General features: G+C 32.8%; 1 protein-coding gene across 1 annotated transcript; it reads left to right on the forward strand.

The window, feature by feature from the left end:
• The first annotated feature begins 4,391 nt into the window (after nucleotides 1-4,391).
• On the forward strand, nucleotides 4,392-8,760 carry LOC136989526 (very long chain fatty acid elongase AAEL008004-like). Its single transcript, XM_067287726.1, has 7 exons — nucleotides 4,392-4,488; nucleotides 5,998-6,188; nucleotides 6,266-6,346; nucleotides 7,346-7,402; nucleotides 7,474-7,579; nucleotides 7,652-7,788; nucleotides 7,881-8,760. The coding sequence occupies exons 1-7, from the start codon at nucleotides 4,431-4,433 to the stop codon at nucleotides 8,148-8,150; spliced, it is 900 nt and encodes a 299-aa protein (XP_067143827.1). The 5' UTR covers nucleotides 4,392-4,430; the 3' UTR covers nucleotides 8,151-8,760.
• The last annotated feature ends 9,545 nt before the right edge of the window (nucleotides 8,761-18,305 follow it).

Here is an 18,305-nt window from a genome sequence, read left to right on the forward strand (position 1 = left end):
CACAAAGGATGCTTCTCGTGCATCGGCATTGCACCCTATCCACTCACACGCTCTCTATTGAGAAATTGGCCCAACCTATTGTAACTAGTTTCATTTGAAAACACTAAGAAGTCCACTTTGATTCCTTCTCGGTGTCTTCCTCCACGTTTCTAACTAAGGATATCATATTTATACCCTTTATGATGTGTTCCTGCACATGCTCCTACTGCGAATACCATCTTTATGCCGTTCTTAGTAGGAACATTTATCCTTTTTTTTTTTTTGGGTTAATATTCATAATATTTCACGTTTCCTCCTAATTTTTCTCTTATATCTTACTTAATTGTACTACAAGCAAGTACACGAAAATTCAAATTTTCCTGACTTTCTGACTTATGGAGGGCTAATGATTTCTCAACTCAAAATGAAATAGAATTAGAATTAAAAAGGCTAAAAAACCAGTTTTTTGTAGAGAGAAAAACACTTTTTATTACTTCACACTTATCCCCAAATGCATTTCGCCAGTGCACTGGCCTCCTCAGTAGGGCTTATTTTTAAATACAGTTCAAATTGCCAACTATGATAAATATCCGTTCTTCTCTTATAATTATTTAAATATTTCATATAAGAAAGCCTAACGTTACTCATGAATTTAAGCCGTATTCTCCATCAGAAAAATAGAAAAAAGACACTGAACATCGGTTGCGGGTTCGCACGTGTCTAACACCTAAATGGAAGCCAGTTTCCCATAGTTTCTAAATCATGGCAATGGGAGAAACTGTTGCTTCTGTAGGTGGGGAGGATTATTTAAAGGTTTTACTTCCGTTTTACCAATTTCCTGAGGGTTATACACGCGAAAAAGTATATCTATTGCACTACTTTCAACTAATAGTACGCGTACCCTCAGGGATACGCTAGAAGGATCGGTTAGTGCTGCAAGTCTATACAGACAAGGATCACGGGGTAGGCGAATGGAAAAGGTTGAGAATCTCTGATTTAAAGTATTACATAAATATTAATTGGTATGTGACATTCGCAAGGAAGGGAGGTACATTGTGTAAGTAAACATAAATTAATGTGTTGACGCGAGGGTCAAGAATTATAGGGGGTTACAAATTGGTTGAAGTAGCGTATTTTTAAGTTTATTTTTATAAATTTCGTAATTGTTTTTTATGTAGAAATAAAAATGAAATATAAATCAAAATTATGTCATCGAATTATGAAAAAATTCAAGAGACGCTTCTGTGTTCTTTAAGCTTGTTAAAAACTGTTTTAAACACGTGGTTTAAAAGGGTCAGTATTCAACACGTGATTAAAAGGTCACTGGTACTGTACCTATTTAAAAATTCAAGGATGAAAATTCATTATTTTTTTTTATATTTTGATCTTTCTTCGAACGGGTGGTCCTTTTTAAACAGAATTTTTAAACATGGAGCCAGAGACTTGTTGTGGGCTTAAGCATGATACATAACAGGTCCTTCCTGCACTAAATAATATATGTAAAAATATGAGGCACTAAGCTATAATACATAAAAAACCCTTCCCTCCACCAAATAAAAATACATGTAAAAATATGAGGCCTTAGGCATGACTCATAACACGAGGCCTTAGGGTCGATTTACACACAACAGTGACGTACCGGCACAGTGCAGTAAGCATCGATAAATATCACACATAGCCAATCAGAATTTCATGCACGACACTTGTATGATTGGCAGAATACAGATCACGTGTCGTAGATGAAACTCTGATTAGCTATGTGTGATATTTATCGATGTTTATGCACCAAATGGTCACCGTGCCGGCACGTCACTGTTGTGTCTAAATCGACTCTTACGTTGCAGCTTGTTTAGTTTAGGTGCAAATTCGGCACTGAATGGGCCTCTTCTAGTCTTTAAGTTTTGTTTAAATGTTTAAAATGAATATTTTTATTACCTAAATGCCAACTGAGGTCCTCTAAGTCTTGAATTTTTACATTTTTGGACTTTTAAGTGCGTAATTGTTTTTAAAATTTCATTAGAGATGCTGTAATTGTCGAGGTGGTGTATGCGATTTCATTACAGGATAGCACGATTATTATGAAAGAAATGTTTGAGATATTCATGTAAAATGCCCCAGAATACATACAGAAAATTTAGAACAATATTTTTAGAGTAATTCATGGATAAAATTATCAATAATATTAACATAACAGAGCTTTAAACGTTTATTAAAATTATCTTACCCTTTGAATCTAGCCCCATTCTTAGTGCTTTTAAGAAATTTGCCTTATATTTTGTGCATTAATTTTTGCACAAATTGTCAATAATATGTTTTAAATCGAGTCTGGAGGGTTTATAGACAGGAAAAAATTCATTAATTACCCGCATTTAACGCTAATAAATAGGAAAATATACATAAAATTTTCACTTAAAATTTTATAGAGCAGCTAAAAGTTAACCCCGACCTGTTAACTCGATTCGTAAAAACCTGGTTAGAAAGTTTAGTACTACGTATTCATAAAATTGAAAAATTTTGGGTCATTTTTCATTCCAGTTGGAAAATATTACAACATGTTAGCCATTTATCACCAATATAACAATGTTTTGAATTCAAATACTCACCCCCTTAAGAAGTGAGGCAACCGGTGTAAACATCGGATGTATTGTCAACTTGTGTTAACCTAATATCATTTACTAGTCATTTGTAACTATTTATTTAATGAAACAAGTTAGTTCTGTCCCCTTTTCTCTCAGATTTTTTAGGGGGAGAAGCTCAATTGTTTACACAGAACTTGTGGTATTAGCATTACAAAGGCCCCACTTACTAATTGAATTTCCTCACTTTTCGTGAAATGTAAAGAATAAAATCGTATGAAATTTAAATACAGGCAGGGAAATTTGGCACATTTCACGCGATTTTCATTTTAATTAGCAAGATAAAGAGCCTCAATGTCAATATTAATCATCAAAATTCGTTGCTGATTTACGCAATTGGGACAAGTTGACATAAGGCGGTCAAAATAATTGACATCCTAGAATTAGCAACTCAAATAACATATATTAGCTGAAAATATTTCGAAAAAATGCGTATAAATTTCGAATTTTTAAGACATTTTACTCAACTTTAACACGTGGGTATACACATTGAAACTTGGCACGTGGATGCAGCTGAAAAATAAGTCTACTCATCAACAGCCAAAATCAAGTTTTTTATTATATTTTTCACTTTAATTCAGTAAAAACTTGCGAAATATTGAAGCAATTAACGTTTTTTCAGCATAAATTTTTAAAAGGAAACGAGTTTGAAAGGTCTACAATTAATTGTTGTGCTGATTTGTGCCATAAATTATCCATTACAATGAGTGAGTGAGGACATAGAGAGACAATTATTCAATGCTTGTACTTCAGAAAAAAATAACTAATTAATCACTTTTACACGTTAAATTTATATATAAATGTTATCTAAAGTTGCCGGTTTTCATTCTAAACACATATTTTATCGTCATTTACACAGTGGAAAGTTGCTCATAATACCATAAACACACTTAAAAAGTCTACACATTTATCAAGTGTATTGCTCAAAGTTCAAGAGTTTTTTTTTGAAAATTACTTTACACGGTAGGTTTATGAGACTTAAACTATGACATAAACGCTTCCCCCTCTAAAATTTAACTCCTTGGCTTCAATTTCTGAGGTGTAACTTGTTTAATGTATGCGTAAAACCTGCCTTGAGTAGGTGGATACGAAACTTGAACTTCTTACAGAAGAAAGCTTCACGTGCTATATTCACTTAAATATATCTCACGTGTTCAACATTATGCAAATTATATATAGCACCCCCTTCGTACTTGTTTCGAAGCTCGTGTTCAACGTAGCGCTTCAAACAATATGTGAAGTTCCGGGTATATAAGCGTTGGGACTTCACACCGTTAAGCAATTCTTGCTTGTTAATATTTTATGTTAAAAAAAACTGACATAGTCGGACTTGCAATAACGGCCACCTCTAAACGGTGGCCATTTTCTTACAGGAATGTTTGTTTTTTTTCCATGCACACAAAATAACCTTCAAACAAAGGACATTTTTAAGGTTCAAAGCAAAAAAAAAAATACTTTTTAACTCACGAATTTCCACGCTTTTCTTCCTTAAATGCTAAATTACTCATCCATAAATTTCGATTTTTCTAAGATAGGGATGTATAATTTAAGCTTTATTTATTTATTTTTATAATTAATTGTTGTTAATTTTTTTCAAAGTGATCGAATAATGATTTAATGAAATTGTGAGTTAAGTTTCCACCCCTTTTAAGGCTTAAAACGAAGTTATGTTGAAAGATCGCACAGTTAGACAGTAGACATGTATAGTTCCCATTTAATTCCACAGGTGGCAGCACCGTTGGTAGAAGGCCTGATTATAAAAATGACAGCTGGGAAGTTTTGGGTCAATTTCAAAATTGAGTGGAGGAGGAAAACATGGCGCGATTATGGCACGATGTTGTGGAATTTTACAATCGGACTATGGATAACGGAGGTAAAAATCCTTTATAATTTCTATATTTTATTAATAAATCAGTGGTCGTGTTTTAAGTTTCTACACAAGAAAGTAATTTGCGTATTGTTTAAAATAATTCTAAGGCTACGTAAGGCTCTTCTTACGTTACGTTACGTTAGAGCCTGTGAAGGTAGCCTTATAGTGTAGATAGGAAGTGGTTATACTCGTGTATCAACGTATTCTTGTGTGTAGTAATAGGAAGTATTATCGTTATTATCAGCAAGACATTGTGTCGTGGGAAGGGTTAGGGTGGAAGAATAATGATTTGCACGGTTGGAAAGATTTAAATGTATTTATTATTGCGGAAAGAGTATGCAAGTGATTACAATCTACCTCCTGTTATCAAATTCTACACCTCTGAATGATTTAAATTAGTGTTTTTGTACGTTCAGCCTTAGTAAATTTCTTCTATAGGGCCTTAATTCCGTGATACTTTTTTATTAAAATTATAAAAGTCTCGTGCTAAAGTTTTTTATGCGCATTGTTTATAAAATGCGCGTTATATATGCTTATTCTTTCCTAAAATTTATATTCGCTACATGAAATATAATTTATTTTGGAAGGGATATAAGTCCAGTTTAGAATTAATTTAAATTAGGTTTTGGCTATAAACAGCTGCCATTATTTTTAATTATGCACTTAAATACGGCGCTTTACTAGGCAGCTGCTTGATTTAACACAGCTGGATAAACAATGAAATAAATCGTGTAAGTGTGAATTATAAAAAAATAGTAATTAATTTCCAATATACTTAATGTATGCATATTTTCGTATAATTATAATAGTCATAGTATAATCTTATATCACCCTGTAGCAGCGGTTCTCAACCTTTTTCACTCTCCTACCTCCTGAGTCTTTCGTATATAGACTTGTACCACTGACGCTTGGCCCGTGCACCCCTGGTTGACAACTGCTGCCTTATATTATATAGGAAATGTAAACAATAAGTTATTCAAAAATGTTTTTTGCGGATGTAAATTACACGCGATTTTAACAAAAAAATCTAGTGTAATCTACACTAAACGGTTTTTTTAAATTTAAAATTTAAATTAACCGTAAATTAAATTTAACTGATATATTAATTGCATTGATTTAATTAGATGTATAAGCAAGATATTGTCATAAACCATGTGTTAAAATATTTAAGGATGCGATAAGATACTCAATCGTGCGTGTTATGGTAGAAGAAATACGTTTTTAATCATGGAAATCCTATTTTTTTACGTTCAGATTACTGGTTTAGCTTATTTATATACTAGTTTACGTGTCATAATTTTTATGTTTTGACAAATTATATCAATAAGATCATTGTTCTTCTCACCTTAACCAGTGTAAAAGAAATCGGGTCGAGGGTATCGTAAAGCTGAATCTCGACTTAAAACATGTTTTGTACTGAAAAAAACCCTCCTCTGATTGATAGATTTAATTGAAACATTGTTATTAAAGAGAATATGATATTAATTAATTAATTTTTTTTTTATATCGAAGATCCAAGAGTGTATGACTGGTCTATGATGCAAAGTCCATGGCCAACACTTGGAATATGTTTTTCGTACATATATTGTGTGAAATTATTAGGTCCAGCATTAATGAAAGATCGTAAACCAATGGATCTTCGATATGTTATGATTTTCTATAATTTTGCCATGGTCATTGCCAGCACGTGGCTATTTGTAATGGTGAGTGGATTTTTCATAAGATCGTAACTATAATATCGCATAATTTTAGAATTTAATCGAAGTTTTTATGTGTATAGTTAGGCATATACGGTTGGTTTAGTAAATACAGTTGGAAGTGCGAGCCTGTGGATTATTCGAATACACCCGAAGCTGTTGCAGTGAGTAGCCAATCTGTCGTTCTTTGTAATGGTTTTCAATGGCACGAAGTTAAAAATAAGCGGAAATTATCTTGCTTCAATTACTTTAATCACTTGGGATCTTGTTAATTAAAGATTTTTCATGATAAACAACTTTAATTAACAAAAGCCATTTGAAATGTACAAACTACTTTTAACAGATTTTTATTGTTTTACATTTCAGAAGAAGAATTTTACTCAAAATATCTATTTTAACCAATACGTTTATGCAAATCGTGCTTTAAACACACTTAAAAATATAAAAATTAATTTAAAAAATGGCTATTTATATGCCCGAGAAACATTTTTTTGTTTTTAAATCGATAAGGAAGATGAGAAGTGTGAATTGCAGAAATTGATCTTATGACTTAACCCGTTGTGCATACTAAGAAAATGGAATTTAGGTGTTTAATAATAGTTACTATTTATCATCAATCAAACCAGAAAATACAGCAAGATACAGTCGGTTAGAATTTCTGAAATTGAGATGGATGACAGCGAATTATAATGTTATGAATCATCCAAGCATCCATCACTACTGATAATTTGACTTGGAGGTTAATGCCCATTCGCAACAGAATGTTTATATAAAAGTGTGGTGTATAGTATAATCAATGCGTATAAAAAGTATGAGTTATCACTCAAAAACTTTTAAAAAATAGAGTAATTAAGTATTCTTTACTACAGTTTAAAATTACCTTAAATTTATGCTCTGTACTTCTGATATTATTTTGTAGTTGAGGTGTTAACCTACAAAGTATCACTTAAGAATACTGTATCATGGTACATTGTTAAGCATGCTACATGTTTTTATGCTTAACCAAATCGTCTTCGGATGATTAAGTTGAAGATCAGAAAGTTTGAGTCGAAGAATTTTGGCTTTAATGCTGTTTACGTTATAGAATATGCCATTGAAATCTATTTAATTAGATTAAATTATGATTATTTGAAGTAAAAATAACGTAAATGACCCATTTCCAGATGGCAAATGCGGCTTGGTGGTACTATGTTTCAAAATTTGTCGAATTCACGGATACTGTAAGTACCTTTGTTGAACATTTAATCAATTTTTCATTGTAGAAACTCTCACCAGATTATTAAATTTTCAGATTTTTATGGTATTGAGAAAGAAATTCGATCACGTATCCAATTTGCATGTCATCCATCACGGTATCATGCCCATGAGTGTTTGGTGGGGTGTTAAGTTCACGCCAGGTATGCTTTTAAAATTTCTAATATATCCTTTAAAAATCAAATAAAATTAACATTAAAATATTTCATAATTAGGTGGCCATAGCACATTTTTTGCATTTATCAACAGTTTCGTCCACATCTTAATGTATTTTTACTACGGTATGGCAGCGGTTGGCCCTACCATGACCAAGTATCTTTGGTGGAAGAAGTACATGACCGTTATACAAATGGTAAAAATCTGTAATAAATTCCTCATTAGATTAACTTTTAATGCTAAAAAAAATATTTATTTATTTGTTTACTTTTAAAATTATAATTCCAGATACAGTTCATTTTCATCTTTGTCCATTCGTTCCAATTGCTTTTTCGCGATTGCCATTATCCACGTGGATTTATGTGGTGGATTGGTTTCCATGCTGTTTTATTTTGGTTTTTGTTCAGGGATTTCTATAAGAATGCTTATAACAGGAGTAAGAAGAACTTTTCTTTGTCGTGTTCACCGAGTGGCCTTATCTATACACACGAAAAAGTTCACACTAATGGCTACCATAAAGAATTAATGAGGAAATCGACTTGCAACAAAGAAAATTGAAATTGTTTAACTGAAATTGAGGTACTTAATATCATCATCCTCACGAACTCTACCTCAATTCGTGTACACGTTGACATAAAACAGGTACAAACGTGTGTTCCAGATGGATGTTTTAAATTGTTTCCAACGATTTTATTGGCTATAAATATATTTTTATCTTCAAAATAACTCCATCCCTGACGTTCCTGTTACCTTAATGACGAGGAAGTGGTCGTTTAAATGATCATAAAGGAGCAAACATGGCAATTGATTTCTTTCTATTTTTGTAAATATCTCCGACTTTTAATGGCCGAGAACAGAAATTAAATTGCATCTTTTCTTATGAGAAAACCTCTGAAATACGGACACTGACGGGAACATTAAAAAAATGGCTGTCGTTCGGAATTGTCCGTTGTTTGGAGGTTATTTCGTATACATTTTTGTTTAAAGAAAGAAAGTTCCTGAAAAAATGGCCGCTGTTTAGAGGTGATCATTGTTAGGAGGTAATCGTTATTGCAGGTTCGACTGTATATGTATTATTATTTTTCGTTTTTAAGGTTATATCAATACAGTTGTGGGAACGAGTTTGTTTATTATTTTATTATTATTATTATTAAATATTATTTTAATGTTAAATAAAAAATATTTGCATATACATATAATTGTAATGTTTTTAATAATTTACATTAAATTATTTAATTAGCATACTTAATTTCTCCACACTTTGATGCTTTAATTTGCTTGTTTTCATTCACTTATTTATACAGATTTATGATTTATACTATAGTGTGTAACAGGCCCTTCCTCTCTACTAAATAATAATGTACGCAAAAACTTGAGGCCCTATAGACTCATAACGCGAGGTCCCCAAGCTGCAGCTTTTATTTAGCTTATTTGCAAACCCGGCCCTAGATTTATATAGATCAAGTATTGTAAAGTTAACTAGTTTACACAGGAAATATGAATGAAAGTTAAACAATGAATGATGTGACATTGCTCGCAGGTAAGAGATAAAAATATAAATTACAGAATAGAATAAATTATAAAATGTGTTTAACATACTCTATATCAGGGAGTCTCTGGGAAAATCTCAGGAATGTAATACCTGCTCGTGTAACCTCATATAAACAGTTCTGTATAAATACAAATGATTGTTAATTCTATGCCAATTGTTAACAGACCAATTGCATTTTTCACCCCCCTTAGATCAGAAAAAACTCCCCCGGTCCCTGTAGAATGTTTTCTGAAAGAAATACTACTCCTTATCATTCATAGATCCTTGAATTCGGGATTTCTTTGGTATATTTTAATAAATTGTGACAGGGAGTGTAAGTTTTATCTTGTCTATAGTCATTTTTATACAAGGTACAGCTAATAATTCATATAATTTACATAGAAGAAGAACTAGTATTTGGATGTAGGTAGTACTAGTTCTTGTATATAAGATAATGGAACTAGTAAAGTGAAAATATGTAGAACTGGCAGGAATGTAAGCTTAAAACATGACACGAAACTGGGAAAAAAAATGAACTTGTTAGTGAGTCAAGACGTTCGAGAGAATCCCTCCTGTCCTAAAATGTTTGAACTTCTGTCCTATATATTTTCGAGTAATTATTATAGAACAAGCAGTAAAATGATTTCGTATTAAACGTATAAACACTTAAAGCATTTGTATAAAAGTTGACGTTAAAGTGAGGACGTCTTCAAATTGACTTACAAACCGAATTTACATGGCATAAAACGTGAAACGTCGAAGAACAAGACAGGAAGCGTGACATTAGGGAAGTTGTTCAATGACCTCTATCAACCAGGATGTTTGTACAGGCTATCAAAAGTAGGCCTTTCGTCCATATCGGTCATGTGTATCGACTACATAAAAGGACAGTCCAAACTTTTCAGCTACTCAAGGTCATATCTCGTTTAAAAGGGAAACCTCATTTTCCTACAGGAACTAAGGAAGTGAATTGATTACTTTATGTTAATTAACCAGCGGTGTATACAACTACGTCACAATAGAATCGTAGACAAATGAGACAAGTAATTAGTAAACGTTTTTCGTCCATTCTAACATTATTTAGTACAGTTTAATAAATCAAACAAGTGCTTAATTAGATAATAAATTTGGAAAATTAGTTAAGTTTCTTTAATTTATTTATTTATTTGTATCAATAAATAATTAAAGCTTTTTTTCGCGTATCAATTTGCTTACCTTGCCTCATACAATACTTTGGGATCTATCTGTTAATTGTGTAGAAAATTTAAAATACCAGGTATATGCAAAGATTTAATGTATTTTAGAGCTGTTATGCACTTCAATTCTGCGACACTTAACACACAATGAGTCCCTTTAATCCAGTCGCTATTAAAGTTGAAAGGTTTCTGTAAAAAATTAAAATTAATAAATAAAAATTTTATAAATTAAATTTTAAAATGGCGCTTATAGTGTACTTTTATCGTGTACACGTACAAAGTTATTAAAGTTCAAAATTGTACAATCTTTTTGTATAAACAAACACCTGCATGCCATAGAAAACACATGTGCATAAAAAGTGAAATTTAAATTTAACTTTCATTTCAAAAAAATAAAATACAATATTCAAACGGTCAAAAATGAGAAAAACGTGATTTAAAATTAATAATAAAATTTCTTCAATAATGTTTTAATATTAAACATAATCAAAATATTGTTATTTAAACCACTTTTCTATAAAACCAGTTGTCAGACAAACAGACCGGCGCGTGAAACGTACAGTACAGTACGTAAACTTATGCTGAAGGTTATTGATAGATAACGATGATTTATCGAATGTTTAATTGCTTAATTCGCTACAAATTGGTCTCAGAATTTTAAAAAGTATGTTTTTTCTTTCATATTTTATTATTAACGCACCAGAAATTACAGAGAAATTAATAACTGAACACACTTCGTTGACCACATTTCATCAAAATTTTCCTCTTTCTCGCAGTTTCCTACGTATATTTTTAGAAAGGAAATTAAGTTAAAAGGACGAAGAAAGTAAAAATGTCTTCCTCAAATAAATCAAAAAAACAGTATTGAATTTTATTTTTTAAGAATCTATCCATCCGAAAACATTTAATTGAATCATTTATATGGCATACAACTTATGTATTTAATTATCTAAACAGTCTTATTGTTTAGAATGAATCATTTTATTAAAATTTTCTGTAAAGAGGGCTTCGATAAATCCTGTAAATAAAGAAGGATTTCTTTCAGGAGGGTCTTGAAGGATAATACCCTCGGATAATGAAAAATACACCCTTCGTATGAAAAATACATAAATGATTATTGTTCCTATGTATATATATGTGTATCTACTGTACACACACCTATATATATATATATATATATATAGGTGTGTGTACAGTACTTATATAAGTACTGTATACAGTACTTATACAGTACTTATACTTAATCATAAGTATATTATATACATATACTTATATTAAGTATATATATAATATATATATATAGTATAACTTTATATAAGTGTATGTACATGATTTGAGGGAGTAAAAAATGCAATCATATATTAAAAATCGTCAATATTAGCGGACGAACATACTAATTGTTATGTCCTTCAAATTCGACGTTCACCCGAGTTCAAGAATTACTCAGAATTTAATGTTTCTGAGTAATTCTTGAACTCGGGTGAACGTCGAATTTGAAGGACATAACAATTAGTATGTTCGTCCGCTAATATTGACGATTTTTAATATATGATTGCATTTTTTACTCCCTCAGATCAGAAAAGTACCTCCAGAAAATGTTTCCTGAAAGAAAGATTTTAATGGCGCTTTAACGTTGTGTATTACAATATAGTTAAGGCGTTGATCTATCGTTCCGGAGGCTCGAGCAGGGGCGCGTTGTAGCTTCATATGGCCCAAATTTGAATTAGGGGACTCCAAGTACAGTGTTGAATTCGGATATTTTTCTTCGAGAGAGTTCTTGAAAGAAATGTTTTCTTTTAAAAGATTGGTTTGGGGAGGCCCAGACAATTGCTTTTTTTGCCCGTAGGATCCCGAATTCGATTCCTGGCCCAGTGGCCAGGAATCGAATTCGGGATCCTTCAGAACGGTAGATTCCAGGGAAGTTGTTTCAGGATTCCGAGATCTCGAAGCGACTTCCTTGGAATTTTTCATGGGCCCCGTCCTTACCACTCGGTCGCCCCCATTTTCGATCTGGTCCAACCCACGACACGCAGGAAGAAAGGCCTTCTTAGTACCCACAGGGCGAGAAGAGTCAGAAAAGAATTTTTTAAACAAATTTACGTAGACTATTTTTATAGAAAGCGGGACGGACAGACGTTTTCGGAAATTGCTTTTGTATTTATGTTAATCTGACCTAAATTGGCTAAAATACTTTCTTTACATGACTATTTTATGGTTATATTTCCATCATTTAATTCCTATTTTTTTTCTTATTAATATTATACCAGTTGTGGGCAAGCAAGAGTTCAGTGAGAGCCGAAATGTAGGTTTTGCAAAATGCATGGGAGCCGCAGTTCTGTACTGTCGTGGCGGATAGTATGGTAAGGCGCGCGATTTTATTATATAATATAAATATAATATAAAACAAATATTGAATTTTTTTAATAAACATATTTTCACAAAATTATAAAACTAAAATTGTAAAAATAATAATAAAAAACAGAAATTAACACTTTCAGCAAGAGCCGCATGTAACTCAAACAGAGCCGCATTTGCCCATGCCTGTATTATACAGTGGAACCTCGGTTTACGACCTTAATCCGTTCCTGATGTTTGGGCTTATACCGAATAGGACGTATACCAAACCAACCTTTCCCATAAGAAGTAATGTAAATATGATTAATCCGTTCTCGTGTTTAAAAAACTCCTCTTGATATGGTATATTAATGGGGTTGTAAAATAATTGAAACACTGTTTGAGCACATTAATAAAAGAATAAATTTTATTATAGATTTTTAAAGTTATTACAGTAATAATCGCAAATAATTGCTTCTGATACGCTGTCGCCAGCACATTGTTTTTCAGTTATCGAAAGCAAAAGCAATTTCTCAACACGATCTAATGTCTCCGATTTCTGTTTAGAAATTGATTTAACCCCTTTCGCAACGTTAGCAGATTTAATAATGTCTTTATTTTTCACGATTGTCGATATCGTCGTTCTCGGAATACGGTATGCAACAGCTAAATCTGGAACACGCATGCCACCTTCATATTCTCAACAATCTTTTTTTTCAGTTCCATTGTGATTCTAGTCATTTTTTTTTTTTTTTAGTTTTCTGTTGCTTTTCATTTGCCTTTTTGCAATTCATAATTAATAAAAATAATAAAGTTTTACTTACAAATTAAAATCAGAAGATATTTAACAAAGTTATAAACCGTGGGACTGCGAACGTCTAGTCTGGTCTAATACACCGATAGTGCTACTTGTTCATAGATGGTGAGTATAATTGAATTAAGTCGTATACCGAGCAAAATTTGTTTCGTCCAAACAAGACGTATTCCAAATTGTACGTATTCTAAAGCAGACGTATACCGAGGTGCCACTGTATAATTTTATAATTTATTTATTACAATGACTTACACAGTTAAAAACGCATTTTTGTAATACGTTTTGGTTGTCTTACCGACTTGGTAAGGATACCGATACGTCGTTACCAAGTTCAGCTGTAAAACTTTCATTCATTGATCAAAAACATTATTTTCTTCCCTTTCTTAAGAATTAATCTAAGATAAGTGAACTTGAAAGCCACGTGGAAAAAGAACATCGCTTGCTGTTCTTCGTAACTTTCATCATTAAAATTCACCATTGTTCAAAGAAAAATAACATTATTCAAGGCAACATTAAACAATGCTAACTGCTTAATAAAAATGAAATTTCCACTTTCCCCGTAGTAATATATTTAAACAATGAAACTCTGACATTGATATATTCGATTTTTGTAAATTCAAACGTTCAAAACTTTTGTAGATTTAAAGATACAAAATATTTCCGCTTTAAATAATCGTTTAGTTATTGACGTCGGGCTGCAAATTTTAACCTAAAAATTCAAGTGACTTCTGGTTTGGACCGGAAGTTCGTATATATTTACTCGGATGTCCTGCCCATAAACTTTCCATAACTGGTCTCGATTTTCATCTAACTCATACGTCAAGATTAAGAAAGGACAGACTTACGACAGTGAGAAATCAACAGATCTGCAATTTGAAAGTTGCAGATCGTCCATTAATTACATATAGTTTCTGAGCCACAATTTACTCCTCCATCCCTGTCGTGTAAAATTATGCACAGTACTTTTGTCAAATCTCCTCCCCTTTAATTACGTATACAATAATTCGTGAACCCGCTGACATCGAAGAAATGACTTTAAAACGTTCTTCAAATATTTTATAACTATTAAATTATACTATTAAGTAGACTTATAAGAACAGATTCGTGTGCCACTAACACCTAAGAACAGCCTACGTAGGCAATATTCCGACCCCCTCCCTCCCCATCATGTACAACGATGTACTTCTCCCGACCCCTCTCAAATTGTATACGTAATTAATAGACGACCCTCTCACGTGTATACTAAAACATATGAGAATTTTCTAAAATTATATATCAAGCTGACTGTAACAATAATAAGTATGATGAAAATACGTCACTGTCAACCGTACTTTATTTTGCACACCCCTGCAGATATAAATTATAAAACGGTCAGGCTAACAACGTAGATACGTAATGATAGAAGGCCCTACGTATCCAGATAAACTTACTCGTGCAAATTTCTTAATTGACCTCGAACTTCCCAAAATGGCAGTCTATTATCTTTGCCGTTTCGATCATCCGGTCTTCAAAACTAGGTATCATAATGGCAGGTAGTTGTCTCTGCCAGTTCGATCATCCCCATGGCCTTCAGAATTATGTTTCATAATGGTAGGTAGAATAGTAGACAATAAAAATAGATACAGAAGGTAGGTGTAGGAACTTTTTTAGATATCTTATCAAAATAAAATTTTGTTTTACCCCTTGTGTAATACTTCTTTGTATTTACGTTTCATAACTCGAAATGTTCTTGTGAGAATCGGGGGGTTAAGCGACGAGGCTTAACCTGTTATCCGACAATGGGGAGGCGAGTCCCGCTCACGTGGTCGGTGGATGGCAGTTTAGGAGGGCAAAAATCAAGTGGGAGGTCGCGGATAAGTTGATATGGTGTTGGCCGTGTTCCAGTAATCACACATATTTAAGACTCTAAACATATTTAATAAGGATATTATATAAAAAATACATATATTAATAATAATGACAATAATGGTAATAATAATGATAATAGTATAAGACGCGACAATAACCCTTCACGGAATCGTTAAGGAGGCGGTTAGTAGGAGTTTGGCGCTCGTACTCGCTTTCGGAGAGAGGCTTTTAAACCCTTTTCTCTATCTATTCTTAACTAAGCCTCGACCAACTGAGGGAAGAGAGAGATTTCCATATAATAAGTCAAAAATTACCTCGCTATCTGTTGTCGACAGCGTCTATTAGAGTCGAAGGCACGGAGGAAAGCTGTTGATTAGTCCTATTCTAGTATCCTTGACGTCACTCTCTTTAATTAAAGAGGGTGTGAGTGCTTTTTATACCAAATTCAAGGGACGCCAGGAATTGAGATGTTTGTTTAAATTACAGACTTAAGTGCTTCGTAGAGGTGAACTTAAATATAAATTTCTATAGATATGACAGTTCTCACCCATCAATTAGCGTGTAGCTGACAATAACTAATGCAATTTTGTCTACAATTTCGATATTGTTTATGTCTAATGTCGGGTTCGACGACGATCTAGGTGATTTATTGCTGCGGCCACGTGTCACGTGCAACAAAGGGGGGATAAAAACATCGCTTATTCCCGTCTTGTTGAATCTATCGTCTATCGAGTTACTGTAATACAAACGATTTTCTCCTTCTTGTTGATATATATTTTTTAAACAACTATTTCATAAAGATCGTTGCGGTCGTTAACCTTGGAAGACCTCTTTAAAATTCCTACTTCAAATTCTTCCATAAAATTAAAAAGTTAATAAAAAGAACGATACTATTCAAAAAGGGAAAGGGGGTTCAGACCCTCGCATTCTCATCCATCGAATATTTTCTTTCACTCTTCAGCACGGTTTTCCACACTTCCATGGTTCTACCCGCTCTCAATTCTGTATTATTTAAGTCTTGCTTTGTTAAATATTAAGTTTCGTTTCTATTTAACAATTTACAGTTTAATTTTATTAGAATTAAAATCCTTAAAAGGAATTTTTAAACTTTACATTACATTTTGAGTTTTCCTGTATAAAACTTAATCTGGGTGAAATATTTTATTAATTGATGCAATTTGGCGTATAATGCCACCCGTTATCGAAATTAGTGATTATTTTTAAAAATCCGTTACAATATTCTGCGTTGAAATAATTTTATTAAAAAAAAAAAAAAGAAATTCGAGATACTTCCTCATCGGAAAACGAAATTGAATATAAATGCGATGGATTTTCAATTGAACAACGCCATTAAAATTGTCGAATAAAAAAGGCTTTCATTAAAATTATAAAACACTTGCTGTAGTTTATTTTAAACTTAATTTTGATATGAAATATATTTTTGGTTTATTAAGCAAAGCGTAAAACCAATTAGATTCGCAACATTCGAATCGATGTTTATGATGCACAAAAAGATCAAAACCAACCACTTAACTCTTGAAATTTCCTAGATGTAATAATTTAATACATTCTAGTCAAAAATAGTTCTATAATTTTCCTGTTAACCTTTTCAACCGTTTTAGAAGTTCCTTTAAAGACATTTAATCTGATTATTTGGAATATCCGAAAAGAAAGTGCTCCTTAAGGGTTTTCTCATGGATACATATTATTCCACGAAAGAAATTATTCTATCCATAGTTTAATAACGTCTATTAGCAGGGACCCACCAATAGCCGAATGGATAAAACCACTGAACCCTGGTAGTTTATAAACACAGGTAGTTTGATTCGCGTGTCACCAACTTGCTGGTCGCGTGAAGTTTTCCGGATTTTAATCACGCGTCTAATATAGAAGCTAGTTATTCATAGAAAGTCTTCACTCCCCAGCGGCAGATCGCCCACATATTGTTTTGTTCTATCAATCTTACAATTCTATTGGCAGGTTATGTGCAAAATTATTAATGACTTCATACTTTTCTGACATATTCGTCCTGTGAGCGCTAAGAGGGTAATTTTGTTCAAACCCACTCTAGGTTTGGCTGGGCCCGCAATAGGGTTACCAGGTGGTAAGGGACGGGCCTGACAATATTCGAGATGGACCATTGCAAAAAATTCCTGGAGTTTTTCGACCTCCCGGACGCGATCCTGGGTCTCCCTGAGCAGTACACTGAGACCCAACTGCCTAGATCATCCGATCGGAAATGTACAGTACCTCAGTTATTCCAGTAATATATTATTCTGACCCACAATGAGAAAAACAAGAATAGATCGAAAACAACAGCACGATTCGAACTACCGATATAAAATGATCAGTCTGAAAGATAATTGATTTTTTTAAAATAAAAAAACAATCTGCATGTCTCTCCATACAGACAATCAATTAAAATCAATAAAATTGGGGGAAGAAACATGTTAAACGTAGATGTAATTTTATCTCAAGCGCCATCTGTTAGTTGGTAACGAAATTTTTCTGTATTATTTTCGTTATTTGTGAATACTGTAAATTAAATAAATATTTACGCTAAAAGAACCAATAATAATATTTTTTTATGTTTCATCTCTTAAAATTAACATCGTCCATCAATGGCGAAATGGATAACACCACTGAACACTGGTAATTGGTTGCAGGTTCGCGACTGACTAGTGGTCTGACTATGTGGAGTTATCCGGGTTTTCTTCACGTTAATAACACCCTAAATTGTAGCCAGTTCTCCATAGAAGGACTTCCTGGGAAGAATTCCCCTAGGCATATCGCCCACGTGTCGTGCAATTGTACAGTACCGTACTTACCATCTGGGCATTTCTTATGCTCTCTTTCCAATTTCCAGAAAGCTTTTCTCGCAAGAAGTTTCTTGTCAGATTACAATAACTGAAGCCAATAGGATTGAATAAAAAGTCCAACCCAGTAGCCAAATTCATATCTTGTAACTGCTCCATCTATCCTCCTTTCTC

This window comes from Centruroides vittatus, unplaced genomic scaffold (genome assembly GCF_030686945.1).
Source record: "Centruroides vittatus isolate TY-2023 unplaced genomic scaffold, ASM3068694v2 scaffold_576, whole genome shotgun sequence".
Lineage (NCBI taxonomy): Eukaryota > Metazoa > Arthropoda > Arachnida > Scorpiones > Buthidae > Centruroides > Centruroides vittatus.